The 12,728-nt window shown below is 35.7% G+C and overlaps 1 protein-coding gene across 1 annotated transcript in view; it reads right to left on the bottom strand.

Annotated features, from left to right (window-relative positions):
- LOC126978332 (uncharacterized) overlaps positions 1 to 12,728 on the bottom strand; it is a 109,550-nt gene that overhangs the window by 32,124 nt on the left and 64,698 nt on the right. Inside the window, exons 61-67 of the mRNA XM_050827066.1 lie at positions 11,696 to 11,787; positions 9,468 to 9,598; positions 8,352 to 8,509; positions 7,308 to 7,433; positions 5,730 to 5,841; positions 3,849 to 4,025; positions 375 to 527 (exon numbers count right to left, since the gene is read on the bottom strand). Of these exons, the coding sequence (XP_050683023.1) occupies positions 375 to 527; positions 3,849 to 4,025; positions 5,730 to 5,841; positions 7,308 to 7,433; positions 8,352 to 8,509; positions 9,468 to 9,598; positions 11,696 to 11,787 (949 nt within the window). The remainder of the gene's footprint in view (positions 1 to 374; positions 528 to 3,848; positions 4,026 to 5,729; positions 5,842 to 7,307; positions 7,434 to 8,351; positions 8,510 to 9,467; positions 9,599 to 11,695; positions 11,788 to 12,728) is intronic.

The following is a 12,728-nucleotide window of genomic DNA, read 5'->3' as shown; positions in this document are numbered from 1 at the left end:
CCGTTCACGACGCTCAGGTTCCGTCCGAGCGCTATTATCAACTGAGCCAACCGTTCGACTATATCTTCTTTAAAACAATTTGTTATGTTATAACTTTATAACCCTCACTTCTGGGATTAATTACACAAATAAAATTTGAAAATAAAATTTTATGGACGATGCGGGGCTCGAACCCTCGACCTCTCGAGCCAACCGTTCGAGTGACGTATCGTTGATAAAATCATGTATGCTTTGTTCAACTCTCAGGTTGTGTCTTCATCTACAGGATCTACTTTAAGTTGATAACCCTAATATTTGCATATTAGGAAAATGACTTGAGATGTCGCTCTTTCAAATCTAAACAATTTGTTATTTTAAAGCTTGTTTGCTCAAACCTTTTGGTTGCAGTGAATGGCTGCGGCGCAGGCTCTGTCTAATGTGACACGACCCCGCGTCCCGGTGTCGTAACGTCCCACATGCTCACACACCTCCAGCTGACCACTCACAAATGTTTCGCGTCCCATCTCAACAGACATGAAGAATGGTTTCTGTAATGGAAGTGAAAACTTCTGTTTCACACTGCTCACAATTTTTTTCGTAGGTAGTAGGTTAGGTACGTCACACTTATTCACCTCAAGAGCGTGATGAGGTGACAGGCTCTATCGGGTGAACTCGGGAGCACCGAGTATACCCGAGCGATAAAGATACAGTCAGCTCCTCTTTGCTGTGTTTAGTATATTCAAAAAATACATAATAATTGTCATTATTTATTTATTTTTTATTTTTGGTACGTAATAATAATTGTTATTTTAACAATTATTTGATATACATCGTGATGTAGTGTGTTTTTAGTTTTTTATGGTGCTAATATTTATAATAGAAAAAAAAGCCTAATTATTGTTATTTTTTATTATTTTACTTATAACAAACGCTTTGTAGAAAACGAAAATAAAAAAATTGTTTATAAATTATACATAGTAACTTAAATTTTTGACTTGTTTCTTAAATATAATACATAATATTATTAACTATAAATATATATACATAGGTATATTACGATTATACGATTGTCAATGAAGTAATCACTTCTGCCGTGCGGTTATAAGCACACACATTTTGCGTCATGTTTAAAAAAAAATGTTAAAATGTCCCAAACTAGATAATTTGATAGAGATTCAGATACTAAATACTTTCTTATCAGGATTTAATTAAATTGTTTACAATATAAAATATCGCAAACAAACTGTAAGAGGGGTTACAAAATATAGTTTTTGTGTTTTTATTCTATTTAAACTCACCATTAAAACGTCAGAGATTTTCAATAACTTAACTGAATTCAGGCCTTTACAACGTTGACAGATTCGGATGATTATTTGAGTTTCGTTGGGATAGATACTGCTTGAGTAAAATAACCATCAGAAAAAACCTATACATACATTCAATAAGGCACTAAATAGCTCATGTTTATAATAACTATTGCAATAGAGACCAAAATAAGAGACCGCGACAGCTAGGCATAGCATAACAAAAATACAGTAGTAAAATCATAAAAGTATTATTATAAATATGCCGAAAACCCTGAGCGAAAGCCGGAAGAAGCTCGTGTAACTAACACTTGACCATTGACAAACAGGACTTTACTTTTGAGAGACAAGACAAGATTGCGAGAATGTCAAGAAAGCGCTTTAAAGAATTTGGCATTTTAAATTTACGAATGAACCAGATTATATCTAACGGCAGCACCATTATTCAGACTCAGAAGTGAAAAGTTCGCATACTATGCCTGAATGTGAGAACATTTTTTAAAACAGGTAGCATACATTTATATAGAAAACATAGAATAGCTATATATGTATATATAGAAGCTAGTCGTCATAAACTGAGCATGGCAATACTTCAAGCCGGCCCACATACAAGCGTGTGTGTATGTATGTTGACCTAAATTTGAGAACCGCTAGCCTAATTCAAATGAAACTTTGCACACGTATAAAAGTCGACATGACCACTCCGACGAAAACAGTTATGTTAGTGCCGGACAGGTGGTGCTGGTGGCGTTGATTTTTATTTCTTAAACCACAGTTCGCATCGTCACGAAATTTTGTAAACATGCAAATGGCAGCATTGAAGCACCAACTATACACCAGTATCAGCTCAAATCATTTGACCACGTGCGTGTGGGGGAAACAGTGCTCTGTGAACGGCTCGATCACCTGGCGTTACGTAGACGTCGCTTCATTGTGAGTATTCAAATGCGTCTATCACGGGGAGTGTTTCCTGGACGATTCGACATGGGTATCTACCTTCAAAAAAAGCACATACATCTTCCTTAAACACACTTATAGAATGCGTCGGAATTGCTGCAGTCTACGGTGTTCAAGGTCCCCGATTTCATGAGATCGTTTATCAAATCGGAGTGTTTCCTCAGGTGTTGCAAGAGTATGTGGGCGGCGGTGATCACTTACACCAGGTGACCTGTACGCTAGTTTGTCCTCCTTCTTCATAAATTTAACTAATATGGTTACAATGGCAAATGCAGATTAAGTCGCGGGTAACAGCCAGCAAGTAGTAAAATTGTGTTTAACTTTTTTTTAGCATTCAATTTGTTTTTTATTCGTTGACGTAATTTAACGTTTTGTCTGTTACTTTATACGCTATAGACATACTGTAAAATTTATTATTGAATTGAGAGCAATCAGTTGAGTCCTATTGATTTTTTACAAAATATTGTGCAGCTTTCCAGATTGGTGTAGAAATGATGAAAATGTATTTGTTAAATAGTCAAAAAATGTTTTTACATCAGCTATAATATATTAGACAATTGACAGACGGGCAGCGCATATTAAAGTAAAATTATACATCTGAATATGATAATAACACGAGGTCAATTTGGTATTTGGGGTGCAGCAAATCAAAAATGTTAAATTTCGCAACTTAATAATTACCACACGAGACAGACAATATAAAAGATCAAGCAACATCAAGAGCAAATCCAACTTAAATAACTCTTTGGTAGATTGGTAGGTGAATACCCTTCACTCATTCTGACAACACCACGACTGACAACAACGAGCCGTTCACAGGTTAATGAAGCAGTGTCATTTTGATTTGGAACTGATACTGAAGTGAACCATACCAGAGATACCACATATACTACTTCAAAAATTCAATTAAACATGTACCTAAACAGTATTTATTGAATAATCACAAACCGACCATCGGCCTAATGGTAAGTGATTCCCGCAGTCAAGGTAATAGAGTATAACAATCAATGTGAAGGCTCCTTTGCACAGGATGCCAGCTACATTATGGGTACCATAACGGCACCTATTTCTGCCGTGAAGCAATAATATGTAAGCATTATCGTGTTCTGAAGGGCGCCGTAGCTAGTGAAATTACTCGGCAAATGAGACTTTACATCTTGTCTCAAGGTGACGAGCGCATTTGTAGTGCTATTCAGGATTTTTGGGTTTTTCAAGAATCCTGAGCGGCACCGCATTGTAATGGGCACGGCGTATCAATTACCAAGCAGTTGAACGCCCTGCTCTTCTCGTGCCTTATAATCATAAAAAAAAAAACAAAATAAAAGTCAAAAAAGACATAGCAGATAATGAAAAAATTTCGCTACGGGCACCATACGCGTCAACGTGTCATTATAGCTTCACCACTCTTGGTGTAAATTCTAAATTATTGAACAGAAACAAAAATAAAACAAAGAGAATAGCATGTTTACATTTATACACATCTACCAAGTCGCATACAAGCATCACATTTGTTATATAGAAAGCTTCAGAATAATTTGAAATTACACAACAACAGAAGGATGCAATGGCAATGATCGTAAATATCAATTTGATAAAAATATTACTCACCTTAAGTATGACAGAGGGAGGACACATAGCAACACCCGGCTCGAGTTTGCAAAGAGGTGCCGCGTCGTAGGAGCGCAGAGTTATCGCTATCGGGGACGCATTCGCGAACAGAACCGCGGGGCAGAGTTGTAGCTCAAGAGAACAGCCCCCACCGGCACGCACTGCGTTGTAACTCACCTGTTATTACATAGTAATTATTAAACATCATATGCATACCTACCTGATATGATAAAATAAATTCATGATGTTTTGACAAATGGAGAGCGTTGTTCTCGAGGAAGGTTTAAGTATATAATTTGTTAAGTTTTTGGAGTTAACTGCTTAAGAATCGATTCTCATATAAGGCGCCCGGTATGAGAAAAATATGGAGAGTAAAACCTACTCATCAAATGGGATAGTAACGTTTTTGGTGCGCATCATTTCTCGCGCAACTTTCACTTTTCAGGTGGCGTTATACGGATAGCAAACATCATTTTTCTTTTCTTGTATTTTGAAGCTTTATTATATTATTGAAATTGATTTATTATTATACTTTCAAAAAGTTATGTGAAAATACTATAAATTATGGAAGAAAGCGGTGCAAATAATAGTGCCGGAAAATCTAATAAGCACGTGGGTACTCAGTAAGTTACAATTCATACATTAATATGACATGTATTGTATATATAAACTTGTGTGCTTTGTATTTATTAAATATTAGCTGACCTGGCAAACGTTGTTTTGCCATAATTATAAATTATATATTATGTAAACCTTCATTGAGCTTCAACGAATCTATTACAAAAGATTTCATTCAGATCGGTCGAATAGTTTATGAGTTATTAGGGAACATACAAACATACATTCTCTTTTATATATATACATAGATTGAATTATCAATATAGTTCGTACGAATTTATATGAGCTATATAATTAAATATTTCATTTAATATGGAGAGTATATATAGCGCATTTCACGCCAAATAGACAATTTTTAACCTAACCTATTATTTATGATTTATTTTCTATTAATTAAATTTTAAAATTCTAAAAATAAATCTAATAATTATAATTTATTTGGCTTCATCTGTATGTCTGTTTGAAACCGACTCCATTGGACTTGATTTTGTTTAGCACCTTTTCAAAGACAATCGTTCTTGAGGAGTGAACTCCAGTCGTGTGTCGGAGCTGACACATACACTTTTTTTTTGTTTATATATTTGTATAAATTAAAGATATTTTGGTGGTGTCCGTAAAAAATAGCCGTCTGGAAGCTTTCAACGAAAACGCTTTCTAGGCTCTTTGAGATATAACAAAATAATGTATGGTGGAATTGTGTATCTTATATAGGTCTACAAAAACGTCCGCAATGGCATATAAGTATTTCTTTAGGATAACATACTATATACATTTACTTGTACGTTACAAAATTGCCAATAATAAAGCGGTAATGTAAAAGCTGTTTACACAAATACGACATTAATCCTAATCATTTATTGCCACAAAATATTATAAATTTGAAATACGTTCTTCTTTCATTTACACATTATTACCGAATACTCATATATTTTTTTTTTCTTTTGACACAACAGCTCACTCGACGTCAGCTAGTTATTAATAAATTTAAATTTATAATACGATTAAAGTTAATCGACATCTTAGATATTACATTATATATTAAATAAAATGAAGTATCTGTTTGTAATATCAAAAAAATATTATTATACCGCATAATTTAGTAATCAGCTTCACCCAGCTAACGCCAGGGTGTCGAATTTCCGTGACTGTGCGCGCGCATTGTAAAAATTCACTCTGATAATGTTTCTCTAATGCGCCAAAAGAAGTATAATTTCATCAGTTTTCATAAACTCGCCAGGTACGTCATTCATAATGTATACTCACATTGACATCACACCTGGGTTGTAGGAGCGCCGGTTGCCAGGTTCCAGTCCAGTGATTCGTTACGATAGAGTATGGCCACGTTGGTTTCGCTTCTCTGGCGGATCGAGTAAACCTAGTGCAATAAAGTGCATGTTAAGAACTGTGGGAGGTTCCTTTGGCCACAGGATGCCGGCTAGATTATTCATATACCACAACGGCGCCTATTTCTGCCGTGAAGCAGTAATTTGTCAGCATTACCGTGCTTCGGTCTGAAGGGCGACGTAGCTAGTGAAATTACTGGGCAAATGAGCCTTAATACCTTACGTCACAAGGAGACGAGCGCAATTGTAGTGCCGCTGAATTTTTTTTGTGATTTTCAAGAATCCTTAGCGGTACTGCATTGTAATGGGCAGGGCGTATCAATCACCATCAGGTGAAAGTCCTGCTCGTCTCGTCCCTTATTGTCAATAATTAGCTGTCAATAATCGGAAGCTTTCCTAGTATACGCGATAAGTCATTCTTATCGCCTTATATTGGGACGCGTGAATTGCAATTTTCATACAAACTTTTATCGCTGGTAAGCTATACGTCCACCCATTGAAGACAGCGTGTACGGATAAGGTGAGGTACCGTCGATAAGTTTATTTTGACAGAAAAGTCAACGATAGTTATGATCTTTATCTCAAGTAGGCCACAACAGGAAATAGACTGAATATTGGGAACGGCCATTTAAGAGTCCTGTCAACGTATTTTTGTCACAGCAATTGCAATTAAATTACTTTTTATGGTTCACTTTGTTGAGCGCAGTAGCTATTGAAATCTCTGAACTAAGCCAATAAACATCTTGAGCTTAATTTAAGAATTTTATTTGACTTTGTATTTATGTCTAGTATCAAGGAGAAGTCATTGACAGTTGAAACACAGTTAATGCTAGTTTACCTGTCTTTGCTACCGTTTTTTAAATAATGTTATTAAGAAACATATTTTAAACTTATATTATTATTAAAATTGTTGTAATATTTAAGAAAATAAACGTATTTTTCTGCATGGAAAAGGGGGACACATAGTACGTACGGGTCACCTAGTGTTAAGTGATCACCACCTACATTCTCTTGCAACACCAGAGGAATCACAGGAGCCGGCCTTTGAAGAAGGTGTACGCGCTTTTTTTGAAGGTACCTATGTCGTATCGTCTTGGAAACACCGCACAAGAAGGCTCATTCCACAGCTTTGTAGTAAGTTGAAAAAAGCTCCTTGAAAACACGGAACACTCCCCGTGATAAATGCGGTAGAAGACACACAATGAAGCGACGTCTCTGGCGTTGCGCCAAGTGATCCAGCCGTTCACATAGTATAATTAAATAAATATATTTATTATATTTCAAATAATTAAACTAATAATTAAAAACAAAATCACGGTGCCACCTACACTTTCCTAATGTGGCATTGCGTATCACTAGGTATATATATCTTGCTCGTCTCGTCACTTCTTATACAATATACCAATTTGACCAAAAACAATTTGGTTTCGAATATTACATAACTACGCGATGACAAGACGCATCGTTCTTCCATAGATAACAAAACAAAGTTAAATACCATTTAGTCACGATGTCTAGCAACTCGTCGACACTCGCCAGTGCTGGGGATTTCTCGAACACGGACTTCTCAGTGACGCTGTAATGTAGCGGCACTGCCTCACGTGTTACTGGACACTCGATGTTACTGAACACAAATTATAATTACTGTACGATACAGTATAAATCAAATCAAAATCACTTTATTCGTGTACGTCAAAAAGAAATGTCATTTATAAATGTTAAAAGTTTTTTTGCTTTTTACATTGACCAGCACTTCGGAAAAGGTTGAGCGCAAATGAGAAGAAGTGGAAAGAAAATCATTGCCACTCTTTTAAATCAACATTCAAATAAACAGTAGATGCATCAAAACACACATACTGTAAATAAATGCGAGATTTGTAATAGCACTTATTAATATTATAAAGAATGTACAATTTTTGAGACCTATGATTAAATAACTTTTGTGTACGAGTGTTTCATCTTTGAACTTGTATCGCATAGCGCGATTTAAAACTAGAGCTATACAAATTTAATCTACACCAAAACTTATGGACAAACCTGCTCAACCCCAATTCAATTGCATATTAGGAAATTGACTTGAGATGTCGCTCTTGCAAATCTGAACAATGTGAGAGATGAACAAGACATACTCGGACGGAACCCGAGAAGCGCGGGTTCGTCCATAAATTTTGGTTCGAATTGTATATTTAATCCAAGAAGTGAGGAACATCACTAAACATTTACAATATGTTTAAAAATATTGTTATTAATTACCAGCAACCTACCGACATTCTCTAAGAAAAATATGATTCACTCGATTTTATGAAACGTGCAGTCATTGATAGATTGAGAGATGACGACTATAATCCGAAATCCACTACGTTTAAAGAAACTGTTCGCTTTCTAGCATAGCCGGGTTATACTTCGACGCCAATTGCCATACTGTTATTACTACTATTTCAAACTTATGAAAACCACTGCATACTCATACTAAACTAAATTTCAAATTTTACTCAGGCAGTCTCGCCTTATATTACGTAGTATTTACATCCTGTTTGATTACCAGTATCGGAAGGTGAGTGTGTGCCTAGCAGATGTGGTGCCAGCCGCTATCAGATGAGTGCTAGTTCCGCGACCAGGCGCTGTCTCTAGTATTGCAATAGGCTGCGATTCTTCGTTCGTCCCCGAGTGACTTATACCTGCATCTGTTAATATTTGGACCTGTCGAACACATTTTATTCATTATACATATGTAAATACGTTATACATAAAAATTGATTATTATTATTATTAACTCTTTCTCATCCTCGGCCCATACTTTTTCATCAAGAATACCAACAAGCAACCACAGGAGCACAATTGGGTGTGCGCGCTGCACTCAATTCCACAATTTAGTTGTACACGCTGGAAATTTTCTAGAAAACCTCGCTGTATTCGGATACAGCGAGGTTCTCACCATCTTGATGTTGGGGTTCGGACCCCAACATCAAGATGGTGAGGTTTGTACCTAAGTTTATCACTTGTAGTGCGACTGTAGATTTCAGCAGAATCAGGCCAAACAGATGTTCAGAATACTCTATGCAAGATTAGACCTGGGATGAGAGACGACCATCCAGATGAATGGGGATATGGAAATTTTGACAACATTATATTGGGTTCACGAGAAGATCATCCCGACAAATGTGAGTGACAATTATCTTCGACCGCGTCTCAGATCTAACTTGAAGAACTTTCCCAATACTCTGTGCATTATAAATTTGTGCAGTTAATCTATATTCATTCACCCTCTACACACTTACTAAGCCGCTTTAAACTTATTTTATCAGTAATGAGATTTGCACTTCCGGGTGGTATGTGATCAGCCACGCCCATTACACATTAATTGTGGTTTTTTTGCAATGGCTATTATAGTCCGACAACTACCCCGACCCCTCCACCGTCTGACAAACCGTGGGATGGTCGCGCACGAATTTGTGGGGCTATATCAGCAGCATTTAATTTATGCGGATAGTCATATAAAACAAAACTACCCAAGGCGTAATGTATTGTACTGTCACCGCGGTATTCACAACCTTAAACCCAGAACATAAGAAAACAAATGCCCCGTATTTCGCGGCAGAACAGGTGTTCTTTGCCATTATATAGCCACTAATTTAGTTTTAAAACTATGCAAACTTACGTCAACGTCTAGCGGTAAATGCGACGTTAGTATATAAAACGGCCATATTGCAGCGACGATACGCCCGTCATTTTTGCCACGTATGACGCGGCACCACACCGATATGTATGGCACTGCGCCGTTACTCGGAACTGAAACATGTTATGATGGTAATAATATTTTTAATAATAATAAAATGATGTCGAATATTCTCGATAAGGTTATTGGTATAATTTAGTCGTAATAATGCTTAATATCATAATATAAGAATAGTTCGTGTAATAATTTCCAAAAATATCGTCGTCATGTAATTCTTAATATATACGAGCAATAAATTACATTAGTCTGTATAATTATTCGAAGTTATTTTTCTATGGGTTGAATTGAACATTATACACTTAATCCATTCCGCGATATTCTCAAGAGAGGACACGAAAAGTATAACTACGTGTCATTTGGTAAAATTATCATACATTTTATACAATACTAACTGAACTGACAGATGCTGTTCTGTCAGTAGAAAGAAAATTATGTACGTATTCGGCAATAATGTAGTCTGCCATCAAAAAAATTTAATCAAAGTTAATCAGTTTAAAATAGAACAAAAAACGTATTTAATAATAAAATGATAAGGATTAATATTGTAATTGTGTAAACAGCTTTTACAACCCCGTTTTATAACACGGTCTAGTAAAAAAATAAAGACTCCGTGTCACCTTACATAACAGTGTAGCACCAAAACAAGCCGATTAACGTGTAAATACATAGCCCCACGCACACACTTACACTACTACAGGCCGATAGGCGGCCATTACGAGAATTGTCATCGTCTGTGACAAATCAGTTTGCGTCTCAATAAATTATTGTAAAAATGCCGTTGTGCGTTGTGAAACAGTGCAAAAACGATACTTTATAAGTATTTGTGGCCACATATGTTTTATCATTGCTAATTTTTTAAAGTATTAAAATGGATATGGGATGTTATCGTTAAGAGATAGACACATGCCCTTGTGGAGTATTCTGTTAGACCTATATAAGGTACACAATTCCACCATACATTATTTTTTTACATTTTTTTGACAGCATTTTCGTTGAAAGCTCGGCTTATTTTTTCCGACACCTCCAACATATATATATAGTTATAACTTATATACTTAAACCTTCCTCGAGAACCACGCTATCCACTGGTGAAAATAACATGAAAATTGGTGCCGTAGTTATTGAGTTTATCGCGAACAGATAGAGAGACGCGTTAGAGGACTTTGTTTTATTATAATATGTAGTGATATTTAGTATAGGCACCTTGGAACATATGCATTCACTGTGCTTTACTGTAAAATCTATTAAGAAGCAAGTGGCCTAATTACCATAAGTTTTATTCAAATTCAAAATTTATTTTGTTTGTACAAACACATTTACAATCACATACTGTACTCTCTCACTCACTCTCTCACTCTCTCCGTTATCTATCTGTATATATAAAAATGAATAGCTGTTCGTTAGTCTCGCTAAAACTCGAGAACGGCTAGACCAATTTGGCTAATTTGGGTCTTGAATTATTTATGGAAGTCCAGAGAAGGTTGAAAAGGTGAATAAATATGAAAATGTTCGGAATTAAATAAAAACAAAAATTTTGGTTTCTTTTGATGTGTCCCCCATCGTTCAGAAATCAAATTGAAAGAATAAGTTAAAATGAATAACTAATTTGAATCTTTACATCTTTATTTCTTTCTCAGGAGGTAAAAAAGAAACTAAATTTTAGCTTAACTATAGTTTGTATATTAACTGCAGTTGTTAACTATCTATCATATTATTTTGTTATGATTCAGTATTGAAAAATAGATACAACTTCAAATTTTTACCCTTCTACGATCTACAACTATTTTTGTATCGCGAATTTTATATTATTCTGTTCCATCCACAGAAATAGGGTTGCAAGATGGCAATCGAATATAATAATTATTATTGTACGATACATTGTATGTACGATTTAATATATGGTAAATCTGAGAATCGGTCGTCATCTATTTTTTATACCACAAAAATTTTAACAATTGATTTTTTTCTTATTACTTTATATGGCAATACAACGTTTGCTGGGTCAGCTAGTTATAAATAAAACCAGTTATCTATCCGGCCTGGCAGCCCAGGCGATCGCACGCGATATTAGTCATTGATTTGTGGATCACATAAACATGGGAGTTGGGACTCATGTACAATAATTATTGTTTTATAATATAAACTTTTACCTTTAACTAGCCAAGGGACGTTTTCTTTTCGGCACTCTCTTAGTGGGATATCACCAGACCAACCAGATTCCTGCTGCGATGATATTTTAACCCTACAAAATTTAATCATAAGAAATCTAACACAATAAAATATAAAAAATCACTAAAGCTAAACTAATAGCATTGATTGTGTGATACTATTACTTCTGTGCGAGTCGACAACATCTTTGTCTATTTTTTTTATAATAAGGGACGAGACGAGCAGAACGTTCAGCTGATGGTACTTGATGCGTCCTGCCCATTACAATGCAGTGCTGCTCAAGATTATTGAAAAACATAAATTTTCTGAGCTGCACTACAACTGCGCTCGTCATCTTGAACATAAGTTGCCAACTCACATTTTCCCAGTAATTTCACTAGCGACGGCGCCCTTCAGACCAAAACACATAATTGCTTATAGAGCAAGAGCCCGAGGACCCCAGACCTACGTTATTTTATAAAAGCTGAAAGTTTGTCAGCGCATGCTCCCACGACAGGTAAGAACGATGGACCATTACGGAGTTTGGGTTACAGTGGCTTTGGCAGGTAAACGGTACTAAAGGTGTGTAAAATACCTAATGAATGTTATCAAAATTTACATAGACTATCAGTTATATACGTCTGCGCCAAAAAGTTAATTTGCATAAGTCATTCTAACCACGAATCTCTTCTTACGATTTACAATGTTTGTCTGACGCGGGGTGGGAACTATCAAAACTGTCTGGCTAATGAGGAAACATCATCTACTTATTACCCATGTTTTATACATAAAAACCAGCTTTTATACTATGACGTAAGTAAAATTATAATTTCATGAATATATGGGGTGTCTGGCGAGGGGTTGCCACGATGTTAAGTGTCTGGCAATGAATAACGTGATTTTTAGTAATATTCTGTACTACCGAAAAATCGCACTGTAATATTTGATGTATTTAGATCGGTATTTTACACACCTTAAGTACTGTTTACCTGCCAAAGCCACTGTAACCCAAACTCGATAATTGTCCATCGTTCT

Source organism: Leptidea sinapis, chromosome Z (assembly GCF_905404315.1).
Source record: "Leptidea sinapis chromosome Z, ilLepSina1.1, whole genome shotgun sequence".
Taxonomy (NCBI): Eukaryota; Metazoa; Arthropoda; class Insecta; order Lepidoptera; family Pieridae; genus Leptidea; species Leptidea sinapis.
This window is presented reverse-complemented; position numbering and strand designations above follow the sequence as displayed.